Below are 18,679 nucleotides of genomic sequence, written 5' to 3' on the forward strand. Positions count from 1 at the left end.
ATGCCCTAAGCGTCTCACTCCTGCAGTGTTCCAACACCTGCCCAAGCTTTATGCTCTGCCTTTTTTAACACCTGGGATGGATGAAACCGTCTCCACGCCCGGCAGAGCTTCCAGGGAGCAGACACGCAGCGTTCCCCCCGTCGCTCCGAAACCCAGCCGTGCCGTCGGGAAGGGAGGGAGGCCGGGGAAGCGTCACCCCTCACCTGTTCTGGATGGAGTTGGCAGCAGCGTGCATGGCGGCGGCGGCCGCTTCCTGTGCTTTGCGGTTCATGCCGCCCGGCGGGGGGCACATCCCTGTCCCCACCTGAGGCGGCATGTTCGCCATGTTAGGTCCGTAGGGTCTGTTCCCCATGGTCGCGTGGCTCATCCGGCCTGGAGGAAGCCCGCTGTAGGGTGGGACACCAGTCTGCCCATGCAGCTGGCTCCCTGCGCCCATGGGGTTCATGCTTCCTCCCATTCCGGGACTGGGGTAGTTGGCGTTGGACATAGCGTTGTAGTTTGGCTGCCTGGGATAACCTCCTAAGGAGATGAAGAGAGGGGAAGACAACATCATTCAGCTGCTTAGTTTATGAATCACCATAAAAATCTTCTATCAGCAAATATTTAAAGATCACTAACAGAGATGAGGGGGAGTGTTAACACCTCAACAAAAAGTCAAAGTACTTGGATATAAGCCACATAAAATGTGTTTTGACACAGCCAAGTAACAACATCGATTCAAAAGCTGCCTGAAACTCTCCCAAACCTCAACAGAGCAGAGTGAGGTAAATGGGCCAGGACAGGATGTAAAAAACTCACTTAGCCCTTTCCAAAAACATACAACACTCCATTTATTTTTGCCTCTCCAAAGCAGAATTCTTCTCTATTACACTGGATGCACAGCCTACGTCTTTTTAAACGAGGAAGGATCCTACATTCCGAAGTACAACTGACCCTGAAAGCAGCAGACTCCAGCCACCTCAACGTGCACAAAGCACGGTTCCTTCCGGCTCCTGAGGAGCGCGCCGCTTCGCAAGACCCGCACATTCAGATGGGACAAATAAAAACAGTTCAAAAGACAAGAGGTTCCGATACAGAGGCCTCTCCTATTTCCTGAGCTCAGTCCCCAGCTTGGGGAGCTGACCGCGCCTCACCTTGAGGTCCGTACTGCCCACCCTGGGGTCCGTAGCTTCCCATGGAGTTCTGCTGGTACGGCCCCATGCCAGCGTGCATCTGTCCTCCAGAAGACTGACGGGGAGATAAGGCTGAGCCGGGCTGGGGCGAGCTGTACTGGGGCATCTGAGGATTCCTCTGCATGTAACCTGGTCAGCCAGACAGGTATTAGTGCCGCTGGACACACGCGTTCTGGAACAGCAGCCCCGGACCCACTAACAAAATCCCTTCAGCAACAGCCCAGGCAGATTTTACAGCGGTTGCTATTACGGAGCCGGTGTTATCTCCTAAGATAACGGATCCAATTTCCCGTTTTAACCAGGAAAATAACTTAGTGCCACGGGAATACAGAGTACGACCCTGCAATCTCAGGGGCTTGCTGGTGGCAGGTTTGGGTTTTTTGTTTGCTTGGTTTGTTTCCTCAGGGTGACAACTACGTACCTTCAGGTACGAGAGCTGAAATGTCACACCCTGTTCCCCCCAGCTAACCTTATTCTCTCCGAGGGAAAAGGCACGCAACGCCGTCGCGAGCACCCCTCATTCTGAAGCTTAAGGTCACAGACCTTAGACAAGTAACATTTACAGAAAAGTGTTTCAAAAGCCAGAGAAAACATCTCAGGAGCCAAACTGCCGGCTGGGATGGAGCTTTAAGAGGCCAAATGACCAGCAGCAGTTGAATTTACTGCACGGTGCCTAAACACTTGCAGCTTACCAACCTGGGGCAGCTTTTAAGCGCTCCCTCACCATAGATCCGTGTCACCGGGCCAGGTAATTTTCAGTTACACACCCAGCTTTACAAACAGATCCATACACGGGCGTGTTTTAACTCATGTTACGCACCTCGATCTTGCGCTATGCTTGACTGGTTCATGGAAGGATGCATGATACTGTCCGACTGGCCACTGGGCGGTCGGGGTGGCATCTGATTGCCTACACCACAAGAAGGCAAGTGGTTAATCACAAAATTGCACACCACAAACCCCAGGATGCAAGAGTATTAAATACCAGAAGGACAAACAACTTCAGGAGAAGGGTATGTTAGCCACAGCGAAGGAAAACAAGGGCGAGATCAGTTACACCAACGCGGCAGAACGCCGCTGCTGGCTTACCAGCCATCCCACCCATCTTACTGCATCCTTCCGAAGTTACAGCTGTTTTAAAGCAAATAAACCAGATCACAGGACCTCAGTGACCACACAGTGCTAACGCTGGCCAATTCCTCCCCACCAGCCATGTCAGTTCCCACTCCAGCTGCGCGGGGCGATCCCACCAGAAGATCCACACGTGCCAAGCGGCATTACCTGGTACTGCAGCAGGTGAAAGCGGACCAGAGCGGGACTGAGCAACGCTCGCTGGAGATCCAACTGGGGATGGGGAGGGTCCTCTGATGCCTGGCAGGTGAGGAGAGGTATGTGGAGAGAAAGGAGACTGAGCTGGGTTACTCTGCTCTCCTTGACTGCTGGAAATCCCTGATGTGCTCACTCCAGGACTCAGGGCTCCTTCTGTACCCATGGGCAGATCATCTATTGAACCAGACAGGTCCTGCAATACACAGAGAAACAGATCAGGCCAAAATAAAGACATGGGACTGTTCTCTCACACACCACTAAGAGTGCATTTCTCCCTCAGGCATACTGCAAATAGAAATCAATGAGCTGGGTTCACGTTATTGTCAGTAACGAAGGCTGCTGCGGACTGAGGTAACTGCCAAATGTGCCTGATCCTGCCGCCCGTCCCTGAACCCAAGAGTTCCCCAGCTGGTTCACTGAGCGCTTGCTGATGGTCCCAACAACTGGCTAATTCTCCTACTTGCTGCTTTTAACCCCATTGAGAGGCGAGAAATTAAAGAATGCATCGACCATACACGTAACACGGCGAATAGAGGAGGCAGCCCGTGTGACCATGGCCTGGAAAAGAAAAATGGCTCAGCCTCTGAAAGATGGAAAACTCCTGCCGCACCATAATTAATTCATAAACTTCACACGAGCTGGGAAACTACTCACTTGAGATGGATAAAAACAAACTAAACAGAGATTTAAAAGAAAGCCATAAAATAGTCTTCAGGGTTCCCACTTCCCTTTCTTCAAAGACAGCAAAAATTAGCAGTTACAGCATCAGCCTGCAAAGTTCAGCTTTTCTTGAAGGCAAAGCTAGGAAATACCCTTCCTACCGTACGCATCCACCACGAGGAAGAAAAGCACAAAAAGCCTAAGAAAGCCGAAACCTCCGATCGCCACAGTAGCGACTGCAACGCCACAGCACCAAAAATCAGCCGGCAAGCCTGAAAAACGGGGCTACTTCCCAGAAGACGGTGCGCGGGTCCAAGATGCACAGTCGATGCGTGATGATAATAAGGTGCGTCAGCTCTTCAGGCTTGGCCTGGAGCGAAGGAGACACAGTCCAAGGCAGGGAAAGTGGTGGCATATTGGAACAGAAAGCTGGGAAGTTGTAACTACTCCAGCCATTAGGGAAAACCTCTGCCAGAGATCCCAAGGATCGCAGCAGGTGAAGAAGTGACAGACCAAAGCTCGCCAGGGCTTCACCTATCCCAAGTCTTTCGGAGCCATCAACCCTGGATCGGAAGTGTTCTGCGCTGAGCCCTGAAGGGATTTCGGAGCAACTCCTTCCGCACAGAATTCCACCAACAGAGCCAGCCTCATTTCCATCACCATGCAGGAAGGCCGAGCCAACCGATAAATAACTTGGACACCCCGGTCTCATTTCCACTGACTGGATGATGCCTTGTGTAGCCGCAGTTGGGATAACGCTTTCCCAGCTCCGTGCAGTGCGGAAGGACCTCAGACAGAAGACACTGCAAACTTATCAGCCTGCAGAAGCAAGAGCCCTGCCTGCCAGGTGATGCGTGAAAAGGCTCCGACAGCACATCCCCATCATCTAAGCTGGAGAACAGTCACCACAGCCCAGGAAGCGGGAAACTGGGAGAACAAATAACATGCGGGGAGATATCCGACCACCTCATCACACTTGTTGGATTGACAGGGACATTCAGAAGGACAAAGAGGAGAGTGGGGTATCAGCAGCACCACGTTCCGTTGCCTGCTGGAGCAGGGCGACCTTGTCTACTTTAACGATGGAACTGGATCAAAATGCTTCTAACAAATGCTATGTTTAGGCTGCAAATCACTCGGTGGGATGACTTAGCGCGGAGCACGTCCTGCCTCCCCTTCCATTAGTGTCTCTGTCTGAGAGATCATTTCCTGCACGACAGTCTCAGAGGTGTATTTGCTTAATGCTGAAGTATTATATTCCTGAGGCAAAAAAAGAATCACTTTGTTTTATTTCAATGAAAGCTAAAAAATGCAGAAAAAGCCTAAAAATAGTGTCTAAGAGCTCTTGTATTTTCACTACCTTCCAACTGTAACATCAAAAGCATTGGTCCTTTACGCAGCTACTAGTTTTTTTCCCCTGGACAACTTCAACAAACCTCACATTCTTACTGCAGAAACCATCTGAAGTGGGAGTAAAGAGACAGTATTTCCAACATTTTGTGTTAAAAAGCATTAACCAACACAATCAAGAGCAAAACATCCCTCTTACTGCATCTGACTTCAGGCACCGGTATAGGATACGCATCTAGATTCCCCTCTAAGTCAACACAGGGATCGGAATGTCCACGAGCCAATTCAGTCCGACCCCAAATTGGATGGAAATACTGGTATTTCCCTTGACAACATTAAGGTACTCCTAGTCTGAATCAACAAATGCATCCAAACACTTTTCATCGTCACCGAAATGAGGGTGGAGGCCAAAACCCTTTGAAATCCCCAGCACCACGAGCTTATACGTACGGTGTTTCAGAGCGGTTAAAGCTCCAGACAGAGGGGGAGAGCCTATCGCTCCTCAGATGAGAGATTTTTAGGCTCGAAGGAAAAAATGCACGATAAATGTACACCTGAGACAAAACAGTGGTGTGAAAGGACAGCTACAGAGCACGTGTGAAACGTGAAAGGCCCCTTCCGTCATCGGGAGTGTAAGGGACGCGCTTCTCCAAGAGGCAAAAGAGAGGGACGTGAGGTCACTGCTACGTGGTGGGAGCAACACCGGCACAACTGGGCGGATTAAGAGGATGTGACTTGGTAATAGGCACAAAAAAATCTGCAAGATATAAAACAAATGTTAAAAACTGTTCGGAAATGAACTCCTAAGTAACTAGGTAACAAACTTTAAAGCCGGTATCTTGCACCAAAGCTGAACCTCGGTACTGCAAGTCATTTAAAAACGTTGTTTTAATTAAGCAGGTTAACACAGCGTTGCTTTAGACAGGCGAGGCAGGGCCCCTCTGCATTGCTAGCATACCATCACGGACCTGGCACGTAGGCAGCGCAGGCGTTCTAGCTACAGGGCTGCGGATCAGACTCCAGATCATCGCTGGAAAGCGAATTCCGTCTCAACCTTCCTTGGATGTTGGGACACGAATTGAAACAGGACCATAAAAATGAAGTGACTCCAAGTGAGTTTCACCTCTCAAAAATCTTTTGAGTTTTCGGAATTGCAACAAGCAGGTCTTTTCCCAGCAAAGAAAAGCTCTGCCTGCTCAGCAGCGTTTGGGTGTGTTATTCCCCAGGACTAAGTTTCTCACAAGGAGAGGGGGAAAGAAGCAGGGAGAGGAATGCCTGAGTGGAAGCAGCTAATCGGTAAGGAGCCGGCTTCCACCCACCAAGTCATTTTCTCAGGATGCCCAACCATCAAGGCACAGTGCTGTGGGGTTTTTAACTCAACCTGACGGACACCCTCCAGCTCCGACATCCCATTTACTCAAGCGAACCACCGACCAGGGGGGAAAAAAAAGAAGTATCTCAGTCTCTCTACAGACCGTAGCAGAGAAGCCTTTAAAAAGAAAGAAAACCTCACTGGAATAATGGAGACCTGCTGCCGTCAGCGGGTGCTGGATGGAGCCCAAGAGGGCCAGCGAGGTTTTGTTTGCCTCCCGCAGAGCATCAGGAGGAGACCTGGAAAGACACAGCAGCACCAGGAGAAGGGTTCTCCCCTTCCCTCCTCCCACGAGCGCAGCCAATCGAGCCGAGGCGGGAGGTGAGGCTCGACAGCAGTAACTCTGCCAACTTGAAGGAAACGTCAGGGTCTGGAGAATTTCCTCACGTGTTTCCAATGTGTTTTTTTATGCATTTTATTGCTCATCTGCCATGCAGATCAAAAACGCTGGAGGGATTCCAACTATTTCACACAGAATCTCACACTCCAGGCTGGCTGCAGCCCCAAAGCCTGAGTTTCTTCACTTGAAATACTGCCCAGTGTTATTTTGGGATGTGACCTGATAGCGGAAGCCCACAGGGACCCTGCAACGATAACTGTTCCAGCTGCGATTGGCTGCCCAACCCTCGGCGATGCCAGCATGGGTTTGTCAGTACTGCTGACAAACAGGGACTCAGCAGCTAACACCTTCTCCTCACACCACAACAAACCCGTGCCTGAAATCACATAATCTGGTACCCAAAGGAGGGGGGGAGCAGGGGAGTTCATCTATCGCAGGGAAAGGGTTGCAAGTCCTGGCACGACCAACGCAAGGGAGGTGGTTAGTTTATGCTGGAAACAGCAAGGTTTCTTCTATCTGAAGAGAGGAACCACCATTGCACTATCTGATACAAGTTCATTTGTTAAACAAACATAAAGATGAAACGAGAAGAAATACCAAGATCAAGGTAACAAAACCTCAGAGGAGAAGAGATTCAAGGCTCCGCTCCGGCCCATCCCACCAATCTGGAAGAGCAGGAAGACTGACCAGAAAGCAAACTGATGTCCTCGCTGGGGACCACAGCCTTCCTCGGCCCTTCCCCAGGCGAGGTGCCTCGGAAATGCGCGGGGGAGAGGGAAGGAGCGCTGTCTGTGATGACTGTCGGCACCGCCAGATCACCAGATAGCACTCAAGGAAATGATGATGAGCGTGTGGCGGAGCTTATACATTCTGTAGGGCCGGTTGTTTCCATAAAGATGCCTACGAGCAGGACCAGAGAACAATGGCTAAATATACTCACCAATTCCTTCCGAAAGGGAAAAAGCCTCTTTGTTGCTTCTGACTAATTGAAATACCTACTTTCTATTGCCATTTTCTCTGCAGTTTCTTTTCCACTCATGAAAGAACTATCAGCGCTTAAAAAAAAAAATAAAAATAGACAAGCTTGTCCTTTCCTTCCCCTTTATTTCCACACCCAAAATACCTCAATCCTCTCTATCACAGAAATTACACAGCTGACTGGCAAGCTAGGATCTCCCTGCTATTTTGGGGAAATGGATAGGCTCGTTGCTCCTTCTGCAACAGACACAACTGAATCTGGGATCTTACGCTTCACAAAGCACCACCTGGTAATGGAAAGGGGCCTGGAGACCTCACCCTGCCCCGTTCACATCAGACTTAAAGCTTCATGCCACATCCAAGGAGACACCTTGCAAAGCTGCCTTGGGATTTCCAATGTGTCGGAAAGGTCTGGAGAGGGCCCGCAGCCTCCCACCGCCCTCCTATTGTATGCCTCTTCCTGACTGCGTCTCCAGTAGAAACCAGAAGCTGGGGAACACAAGTCAAGCTACCGTACACATCCAGTTGGTACTTTTCATCTAGGGAGAGTTGTAACCTGCCTCACGGAGTTCTGCAGTCTCCGAGCTGGCCCAGCTTACCGGAGGCCCACCGGGAAGAGCCCGCGCTCCTGCAAGCCCTGCATCACCACCAGCTCAGTTTTGACTGCCACACGTTAAAATTCTGACAAAAATCCATCAGCATGTACCACCACAAACACGAAACCCACCCAGCAACAGCCCTCCACGTGCGGTCGGCAGCTGCCCGCTCGCTGAACGCCCTGGGTGGGAATGCGAAGACCTACCATCGCCGTGAGAAGCAAGTGAACTAATCCAAAGCCAAAGCACATTTCCTAGTCCTGTCCTATCCCAAAAATATACAAGTAGTCCTAGGGAAAATCACCATTTGCCTCACTCTGCTCTGCTACCACAGTTTATTGGGCATAATATGATGAGTCCATCATCACAGCACCAAAAGCACCTCCTACATGATCATCATTCCTGGTGCACGTAGGGGCTGGACAAGAGACAAAGGGAAGGAGGAAGGATGCGTGCAGGATCTTTCCAATAAAACCTCTCACCACATCTAGAGCATTTCTGGAATTTGAAGCGAAAGACGCCGATAACACTCTTGCCGTGTGCTCTGTACCCTGTCACAGGAGTAGAGTAGGACCTCCCTATCACAGGAGTGAGGTAAAAACCAAAAATACCTATTTTTAAGCTGCCAGTTTATGTGTTACTGATTTTGCATTCACATATGTGTGGGGAGGAGCACGTTCATCCACACTCCCAAGCTACCCAAGATGACTAAAGACCAATCAAACAGAACCAAAAAGCTGGCGTCCCCGTGGCCACATACAGCTCTTACCTCTCCGTCTCCGAGGCGCTGAAGAGTTGGGTTTTAGTTTAACAGGGACAGATGACCTTCTCCTGGCCTAAGAAACAGGGAATGCCCGCAAGGAAGATCACTGCCACACCAGCCCAAGCTGCACAGTACGTTTCCGTGTTTTACGAAAGCTTTTTAAATTCACAGCCCTGCCTCTTCCCTCACGTCCCCCTTCAAAACGGGACAGGATCAGCAATTAGAAGGAACAAAGGGATTTAACTATGCACTGAAATCACAGGGTTTGGCCCCTCAGTTACGCCCCCGGAAGCTCAACCTCTGATCCGAGCAAGGACCGCACGTGAGCATCTGGAGAGTGCTGAGGTTCTGCCGCAAGCTCTCTGGGAGAAAACCCCGCGATCCTGGTGACAAAACTACGCGTGCGTAAAAACCTGAGTCCTGTTCCGTGCCACTTACTCACCCAAGCAGTCCTTAGGTAAAGGAAGTACGTGCTAGACCTTTACTACTCCAAGGGAAAAACACCTGCCCACTAAAACAAATACCAGGAGGGTAACACTAGCAAGACTTCAGCCTCGGAGTCCATATTCCCTTCCCTTACCAAGGGTTTAAGCTCCTTCTCAGGCGTCGGCGCCGACAACTGCAAACCTAAGATGGGGACTAGAACACGCAAGAGAGATTCCGTGCAGTTTCCTTGCTCAAAAAAGAAGCTGAAAAGCTCATTCTTCCAGGCTGGCTTTAGACAAACTGGTAGAAGCTGCTGGCTGTAGCTGCACTGCAGGAAAAAGAGCATTTGGAAAGGAGGCTGTCAGGAGGAGGGGCTCAGTGTCATACAAAAAATTTTTACTCTGATGGCAAAAATAAGCTGCCGTTCTAATCCACCTCAGTAAATTTAGGTGAGTCTGGTCGTTTGGCAGAAAGCAGGTACAAAATAAGAAGGGAGGCCGATAGACGGAAGCGCTGCTGGCTTTACCACATTCCTGCGACGGGAGACCTTGCAAAACAGCCAGCGCTGCTACCGCAGCAGCCATTGATTTTTCAGAGGTCGATACTCCACTCCCACAGATCTACTCGGCAACAGCTTTAATCACATCTCCTGCTCCTACCCTGCGCCACCCCTCCTTCTCTTCCCCCTCCAAAGAAAATTAAGAAAGGGGGGGGAGGAGAGGGGGCAAGAGGGCTTTCCACCCCTCCAACCACCATGCAGACCAACAAATTCCCCATCCTCGGCCCCCGGAAAGGAGAGATTCAAGAGCTGTAGCACAAAGTCTAGAAGGAACAACGTGATTCATCCACAGAACAAGATGTTGCCGAAGGGAAAACCCACCGTGGGGAAGGCCAGCGTTCCCACCCGGAGCGCTGGGCTCTTCTGCGGGACCCTGGCAAGCGCAGCAGGAGAACTCCCCAGAAGAGTGTTTTTTAACCCCTTGAAAGCTGCTCAGCTTCCAGGTTTATCATTGACACGACAACGTATCCCAAGCAGAGGCGTGAGCGGTGCTCGAGGGCGCGGCGTCCCTTTAGCTCACGCGGGGCCTGGCCCGTCCTGCCAGCAGCAGCGCGGCCAGACGAAAGCAAAAAGCTCCCAGTTCGGTAACCCTGACGCTAAAACAAGCCAGGAAAGAAAGAAACCCGGACGACGCCAGGCACAACGAGCAGCGACACGGCAGCAGCATCAGAGGATGCTCCCAGGGTGCTGGGGGGGCAGGAGGAGCGAGACCTCGATCGCATCGCCGGTCTGACACCAGGCCCTGGGAAGGGGGCCTAGTCTCGGACCACGACCCGTTCAAAGAGCTCTCGGTTCTCTTCATGAGGTTTTTAAATCTCCTGCTTCAGCCTGAAGACAAACCCCTGATCACGTAAAACACTAAATCACCCAGGAGGCAGGAAGCTACCCTCTTACTGCCAAGGATATTCCAATTCCCCAGCAGCGCTTCCTCTGGAAGGCGCTTTCCAGCCTCCGATGCGTTCAATTTAGACTCCGAAGCATTTAGTCATCTCAGCATGTGATTATGCCACCATGCCAACCACACGAGTTCGGGTGGGCAACGAAACGCAGCAAAGGCAGGAGCCTGAAAGAATTTAAAAATTAAAAAGGCCCCTGTTCAGGCCAATACTTTGGATTTTAAGACAATTCAGCTTTTAGTATTGTTACCAGCCTCTCTGAAACAACTGAGGGCGACAGAATCAATTTTTAAAATGTGGAAGGAAGATTTTTAGGAAAGAACAAGATTGCTAAGGTATCAAGTATTTGCAAGCCTGATGGATGTGGTGGTCTCCTCGCTGGAAAAAGCTGCTGAAGAGACAGCTGAAAGCTGGCAGCTCCTCCCCAAATCCCGTCGTACCGGCGCGACACGAGGGGCTACGGCTGAGCCCCCTGACACTGCCAGCCCGGGCATCTCCAGAGAAAACCCGCCTGCGATACGGCCCCCAGGTCCCCCGACCTGCACGGGGCAGAGAAACCGAACACGCGTTCGGGGAGAATCAGGGAAATTCCCCCCCCTGCCCTGGCTCGGAGCGGCGAGCGTGCACGGGGAGAGGTAACATAACCATGGAAACCTGGCCCAGGCCAGATGCTGACACACGCCCAGCGCTACCCTCAGGGTCAGGGTGCCAGAACAGTCAATTCCTAGAGATGTCACTTCTTGTCATTTCAGGAAATTCAACCGGTTTTTCTTCTTTTTAATAAAGGTTTCTATTTTCCTGAGTAAGACCCGATTCAAAGTTCTAAGAAAACTCAATTACACAACTCCTTCCCCAGCCACCAGGACTCGTTTGAAATGACGGCGCGAACTTGGTACCCCTACGGGTGCCGGCGTGAGCCCATCCGAGCGGCGTGGGCGCTGCAGGCGGAACAGAGCGAGCCTTGGGCCCCTGCCATGACCCACATTTCAGCGCCATGTGGAAACGGTTTTCTCCGCGGCATTTATGACCGCGCACGTCTCCCAGACAAGTCGACCCGGCACGCCAAGAGGACACGAACAGCAAAGCGTGTCCCGTCAACTGGAAGCTGAGGTGGGGCAGCGTTTAGAACACGTGCAGCGCTTGCAGCTGAAGTTAAACACCTTCGTTCAGCCCTGCAACCGCTCTGCGCAGCGGATGAAGGTCACGCCAGCGCGGACGCTCGCTCCCGCCCCTGCACGGCGCGAGACCTCTGGCAGGGTTAAGTTTTGATGGAAAGGGAAGAGGATGAGGCTACTCTGTCTGACAGCAGAGTGACAAGAGCCTCCTGCACATTTTAAAGGGTCTCCAGTGACACCAAGTCAGCAGCAAAAAGGAACTGAAAACCCCGTTTCCCTGCCCTGCGACAAGAAGCTGTGTGAAAGCGCACTTATAGAATCATAGAATCACAGGATGGTTTGGGTTGGAAGGGACCTTAAAGATCATCCAGTTCCAACCCCCCTGCCATGGGCACGGACACCTTCCACTAGCCCAGGTTGCTCCAAGCCTCATCCAGCCTGGCCTTGAACACTTCCAGGGATGGGGCATCCACAGCTTCTCTGGGCAACCTGTCCCAGTGAAGAATTCTTCTCTGTGAAGAATTTCTTCCTGATATCTAATCTAACCCTCCCTGATTTCAATTTGTACCCATTACCCCTTGTCCTGTCACTACAGGCTCTTGTAAAAAGTCCTCTCCCAGCACCCTTGTAGCCCCTTCAGATACTGGAAGGCTGCAATGAGGTCTCCTCGGAGCCTCCTCTTCTCCAGGCTGAACAAGCCCAGTTCTCGCAGCCTTTCATCATAGCAGAGGTGCTATGACCCTTCCTATTTAGAAGCGAAGGGTCACCTCGCGCAGTTCAGCAGCTCTGTATTTCCAGGCTGCGGCAGCGCAGGGGATGCGTGTGACAGAGCACAGGCTATTGTTTGGGATCCAAGACCAGAATTGGTCATCCTACAGCAATTTCCTGATTAAACACTGACCCGCCTAGTCGCTCCAGCCGGGCCTAGCGGAACAGGAGCCCGTCCTCTGCCGAGCGAGCTGCCGCCCACCTTCCCCGCGGAGATCAGCCTCTCCCTTTTCAGTTGGGTCCGTAACCAACATCGCTCCTAAGAAAACGAAAGGCCGGGGTTAGGGGAATCTGTGCGAGGCGTGCAAGGCAGGAAGCAGAGCTGAGCCGCTCGCGACCAGAATAGAAACAGGAAACGAGCCCGGCATCGAGCATAGCGCAGCCGGCTGCCAGCGCAGCTCCCGCCAAGCCCCATCCTCGCCCTGATCCGTGCGCCACAGGGCTCGGGATCGGGCCCGGGCGATGCGCTGCGGGGTGGGGAGTTTCCTCCCCGGCGCTGGGTCGGATCAGCTCAGTTCAAACCCGGAGGAAGGGGTGGGAGGAGGGAAAGTTGCCACATGGACAAATAGCTGAGAAGGAGGTCACAGGCGAGAAACATGTCACTGGGGGGGGCTGGGAGATTGGGGCGGGTTTGCGAGCAGCGCCCCACACTCTCCCCTCTTCGCAGAAGTAAAAATAATCTTAAAAAGGCACAGCCTTCCCAAGAAATGACATAGAAATGAGGGCCACAGTCACACACTGAGGAAACCTCAGGCAGAGGAGCCTGGTGAAGGGAAAAAAGCGTTTCCGTATCACCATAACTTGAGATAGAAACCTTCATCTCAGCACAAACCGGAATGCACTGATCCCTAATACCAGTGTTTCAGGTATTGTGCTCCTCGGGCCAAGCCTCCGGGTGCTGGAGGGGTTATCTGCATATCCACTGTGATGCCCAGGCACCACAGCATGCAACTGCCCTGCTTTGAAATGCATACAGCGCTAATCCCTCTCTTCAGGCCAGCAATAAGACAAGCTCAAAAGGCCAAATACAAACCAAACAGAAGCAGGAAGTCTCATATGGAAAACAAAAAAAAAAAACCACCAACCAGAAAGAGCTTGAAGTGACCAGCAGATTCAACTACATAAGGTTCTTTTCCCCCTCCCCTCCAAAAAAAATTGTCAAAACGATTAATTTTAAGCTCCAAGAATTTTTAAGACAATGGTTCATTTCCTGGGCTGCGCCTCCCTCCCCATCCCAGCTCTGGGAGCTTTTTGCTGGATTTCAGCCTGTTGTAGTGATTATTTCCAGGTCAGGGGACGCAGCTGACAGAGCTCAACTTTATTCCACTTCAAGTACCTACAGAGCACAAGCTGCAGTGACTTTGGAAGAACGGCAAATCCAAACGGTGCTTTCCCCTGACATCGTCCAGCGTCCAAAGGGCTTACGCAAGGAAGGGGCGATCACACAAAAAATACCCCACGATGGCTGGGGATAGTCACAGAAGGGCACAAGCCAAAACTCCGCAGCCTCACGCCCCTCCCAACAAACCCGTTTTGCTAAATCCATACCGCAAAGACCCAAGACCAGAATGCACATGCCGAAGTTAAAACGTGGATCAGGAATTTGTTTTCAGTCGGTTGTACACCTTTCTGCCATCGACAGGACACACTTCAGATCTTAAGTCAGAGATGAACCAAAGCACAACCCAGCTGATTGAGCAAAACCACTTTCCAATAGTGCAAAACACCAGGATCAAAACGATTCCCACTTCTCATCAAGATGAAAATACAGGGATGGGGCTTCTCCCACAGGCTACGCAGTAACCCACCAAAACAAACTATGGACGTCCCGGGGAGGGAATTCCCAAACTTCTGTCCAAGCGGCCCCCGTTGCTTCATCACATATTTGCTGCAACCAAAACTCAACCTTGCTACTGCAGGACCTCCAAAACCTCGCCGGTATCCACCCTCCTGGTTTGGCCAGAAATCCAACCCCTACGCAGACCTTTCCTGTCAAAGCATTGCTGAGAGGTACCTCTCACCCAAGTTTTGCTTCCCACAGATAGGAAAGCTTCACTGAAGAAATCTCAGAACGTCCAGCAAAAAGCAAATACAAGCCTGTACGTGCTGGTACCAAACCAGTTTTGGTTTATAAATGGCTTCTGGGGCCAAACTGGAAGTCCTAACACCACAGATACCACGGTGGTTGGGAAGGTATGAACAGCCTGCCATGGCAACCACGGACCCGATGCTCTACTCCTCATCCCTCCCGAAGACATCAGGGACTTGCACCAACCCCCTCCCAAGGCAGCCCCTAAGCCAGAGCCGGGATAACAATCCGTGGCATGTTCCACAATGATATAAAAAAATCCCTCCCAAACCCAAAACTCCGGAGAACTTTGCAGCAGAAATGATTTGCAACCCAAGCCCAAAGCGATGTCCTAGCACCCTGTTTGCTTCCCTTAAACTTGCTACCAGCACCTTCCATGTCTAAGCAGCAGGTAATTAATAGCTGCAAATACTTGCCTCCTACAGACTCAGAATCCAGGCCCCAAAAGGTAAAAGGCACTGAATAAAGTGGGTACGACTCACCAAGAAGAATTCATTGCTAAGGAGAAGAGACTTGGGAATCTCCTGGGAGAAAGAGATTTATACGAAGGATTATTATTCCTCTGTTACACCCGGACACAAAAGACTACACTCCCCTCTCCCATACACGACAGCAATCCAGGTTTAGTTCAGCTGCAATCCTGACAGAGTCTCCCTAGGGAAGCAGCAAATTCCTCAGAGAAATTCTTCACCAAGGAAGTGACGGAGTCCCAGCCAGGACACTCGCACGGACGCATCACGCTTTAAAAGGCATCAGGGAGCTCAAGTGAGCAACATTCTCCCCAAAATCACAGCAAGTACAATCTCCAGAACGGGCACAACAAAGCAGGAAATACGGGAGTTGGAGCAGCCGCAGCAACGGAAGACCAGACATCTTGCTCCTTACAGATGAGCAGAGAAAGCGTTAGGGAAATCAGTGATTTGACCCTCGATGTACAAAATAAATGTGCAGGGGCCAAAGACTCGTAAAGGCACTGGGCACGTAGATTTAACACTTCCCAAGCACCTAAAAGCAGCAACCTCCTTTTCCTGCTGGAGCTGATCTATGTTTGATTAATGACGATGCACGGAACGCTTTGCCCCGATTCCAAGACACCCAGCGAGCTATTCCACAATTCCCACTGAGGCTCGGAAAAGGGCTCAGAACTTCAGAAAAAAATTAAGAGCCCACAAACTAACTAAGTTTCTGTAAACCAGACGTAATGGCGACACAGGGAATTCTCCCGGGTGGGATAAACCGGACTGAGCCATACGAGGAAGATAAAAAGAAACTGATAGCACCCCGCCACGTAGCTGTTTCTAAGCATCCCCGGGCCAAATGTCGTGCGAGAGACTGATGGCTGAAACCAAGAATTGGCGTCCATACACCTCAGAGGTTCTCCCCCTTCAACCATCCCGCAGCATCGCGGTCTGACACCTTTCTCAATTTACAGACTTGGGGTGCTGGTCTTGGCCTACAGAATCCTTGCAAGAGCACAAGGAGTTATAAAACACATACATAAATAAGAGCATGTTTCTGCAGGGGGTCTTCTTTTTTTCCCATCTTTGCCTACCAAGGAAGAGAAGGCCAAAAAATACACCGGGGTTGGGTAAGCTGAAGGCTGCTTAATTTCTTAAATGCAAATTTTTGGTGATTAAATCAGGAAAACAAGATGAATATAAAGTCTGTTTAAAAGAAAAATGCCAATTCTAAAAGCTGCACCCCATGGGTTTCCCTTCAGCAAACCCCTACCGTACCCGATAGAAACTGGTGGACGTTTAAAACTTGTAAATTGATTGAATTCCCTCATTTCTAGGTTCCTTCGCTCTTACAGCGGAGATGGATATCTTGAAGTTAAACTGCTTGGGAAAAGGGAAAACTCGAAAGGGGCCAAACAGATTTAACCACAAGGTATAAAACAAACTCCCACTTGGTGCTGCAAAGGAGCCACTTCTGCTAAGCAGAGCGACTAATTCCTATAATCTGAGTCAGAGGGCGCTGATTGGTAGGATTCATGAAGCTCTATCAACAATGCCACTGAACAGGACTTCCCACCGTTCCGAGCTAGAGCAATTTCTTCAATTACTTCAGTGGCTTCACTTTTCCTACATTCTTCGCCAGAAGATGGGTCACATGGAAGAACTTGTGGAGAGGCAGAGTGGAAAGAAACATGCTATTTAAAAGGATCTTTTTTTCCCCCCACCCCCCAGGCCTCAGAACAAATTAAATCTTTGTAATCAGGGTCCAAAAGGAAAGGGAGGGGGGAAAAAGAAAAAAAGAAAGAAAAAAAAGCAACAACCCACAACTGCTCCCATTAGGTGGTCAGAACTACAATCACTTTGTATTTTGGGTGTCAATTTGTACCCACAATCCAAAAGAATTATTTCAAGGGGCTGACAACAAAGGCGTTCTCACTGCTGAGGGCAAAAATAACTTTTGCTACATACACAGCTCACCCTGCTCTGACCGATCCAACTGCAGCTCAGGAACCCAACTCAGCCAGTGGCTAAATAAAAAAAATAAAAGCTCACTCACTTCCCACCGCTTACAACGAAAGTCAGAACCCAGCAGCTCCAAACTTTTCCTCCAAGGCAGAGGCACGGAGCAGCTTGTGCAAACTACGCCAAACTTTTAACCTTTCTCCGTTTTCTTGATGGAGTTTTATCCCAAAGTTGAGCTATTTTGGTCCAAAAAAACTGCCGGAATGCCAGGCACTAACCTCACACTCCACCATTCGCTCTGCATATCAGAAAGTGAAAAGAAATATAAAAGAAGAAGCTATCTGTGACTGATCTTCCTCCCTCCAGGTACTAATAAACTTCTCTTTTACACCAACTGTTCAGTCAGACTGGGCCAAGGAAGCTTAAATCAGCAGTGTCAGGATCCAGGGACAGAGGAAGGGAAGCGCGCTGCCAGTCTGCCAAGCGCCAGCGGAATGGCGGGCTGAGGGAAATACAGGGAGGGTGAGACACCCCCCCGAGGGTCCGGGTCTACTCTAGAGCACTCGGGTACTTCAGACGCTGCAGAGAAAGCTCAAAATCACCCTGAAACATGCCAACCAGAGAATTTAGGGTTAAACTTTACTCTCAAATCCATTACTTTTGTAAATTACATTTCATCTCCAGTGGGAAGCCAAAAGCTAATGACTTAGTAAAAAGCACAGGCAGCCTCCATCATCCCCATTTCCATGTGGAATACTACCAGTGCTAATTTATCCTGCTGCGCTTCTGATTGCCCTCGCCCCATTCACTTCTAGATCAGCTCAGCACTCACCGGCAGGCTAGAAGGTCTGGACTGAAGGTTCAAGTTCATATCTTCTTGCCCTTTACTGGAAGCCATTGAGGGAGCGGATGATGCCTGGGACCCAAATGAGTCTTGAGATAACTCCTGAAACATCAAGAAACAGCAAATAAACCCAACACGGGAATAAACTAAAGGCTCTGCTGGAATCGATCCGGTATATTCTCACATTGCGGAAGAACCGTGCGCCCTCGGTGATGTTTGCCCCAAACAGGAAATAAGATGGCGAAGAGTTGGAGCCAGCAAGCCCCACTGCTCTGCGGGAGGACAAACGGCCGGGTCGCTACAGGGAGGGCTGGGAGAGGTCTAAAACCTGACCACACAGTAATTCTCCAGCTCTCCCTTAGTACAGATCCTGAAGAACAGAGACCGTCCTGAGACTGCCCGCTCAGCTGCTTCATCTCCGATACATCCTACCACAGCTCCACGTACTTCGTTACACAAACGAGCCAATAATTAATATCTTCCCCCTCTCAAAAGCTACCTCCGACGTATCGCCAGCTTTGCTGACAGGCCCCAGCTAGCTTTTCACATAACTAGTAAACTGCTATTAAACCCTGCTGAAAATAAATATAATTTATTAAAAAGAAATTTGCTTCATGATTTGACCTTCAGTTCCACGCACCTGCTGCTTTCCTTCTCCTCCCTGAAGCCAAGTTTTACACTTAAGAGCAAGCTCTTCCGTCACCATCCGTATGTCACTCTGCAAACTGTGTTCTGCTATTGTGTGAGACCACCCGGAGGACTTCCGCCGACCACAGCGTGAAAACCATCCCCTTACAAAATCCTTTGGATGGGAATGGCCAACCAGCAGCCTTTACTCTCCAAAACTGCACTATCAGGGCGCCTTAGCCCGTTACCAGTGTAGTATCTCTTGAAGAGATACAGATCTAGACACAACAGAGAAGGCAGCACATCTACTACCGTAATCGTTCCAGCCAGCCCGCTGACACATAGTTCATCCGACGAGGATTTCATAGAATCATA

General features: G+C 50.4%; 1 protein-coding gene across 1 annotated transcript in view; it reads right to left on the bottom strand.

The window, feature by feature from the left end:
• The window catches only part of ARID1A (AT rich interactive domain 1A (SWI-like)), a gene marked incomplete at its 5' end in the record, with an annotated part of 33,528 nt that extends 15,579 nt beyond the window's left edge, over positions 1 to 17,949 (bottom strand). The window contains 6 exons of the mRNA XM_010157492.1: positions 204 to 519; positions 1,134 to 1,301; positions 1,993 to 2,082; positions 2,454 to 2,694; positions 17,666 to 17,779; positions 17,862 to 17,949. Coding sequence (XP_010155794.1) covers positions 204 to 519; positions 1,134 to 1,301; positions 1,993 to 2,082; positions 2,454 to 2,694; positions 17,666 to 17,779; positions 17,862 to 17,949 — 1,017 coding nt within the window. The remainder of the gene's footprint in view (positions 1 to 203; positions 520 to 1,133; positions 1,302 to 1,992; positions 2,083 to 2,453; positions 2,695 to 17,665; positions 17,780 to 17,861) is intronic.
• Positions 17,950 to 18,679: the final 730 nt, after the last annotated feature.

The sequence above is a fragment of the Eurypyga helias genome, unplaced genomic scaffold (assembly GCF_000690775.1).
Source record: "Eurypyga helias isolate BGI_N326 unplaced genomic scaffold, ASM69077v1 scaffold11318, whole genome shotgun sequence".
Taxonomy (NCBI): Eukaryota; Metazoa; Chordata; class Aves; order Eurypygiformes; family Eurypygidae; genus Eurypyga; species Eurypyga helias.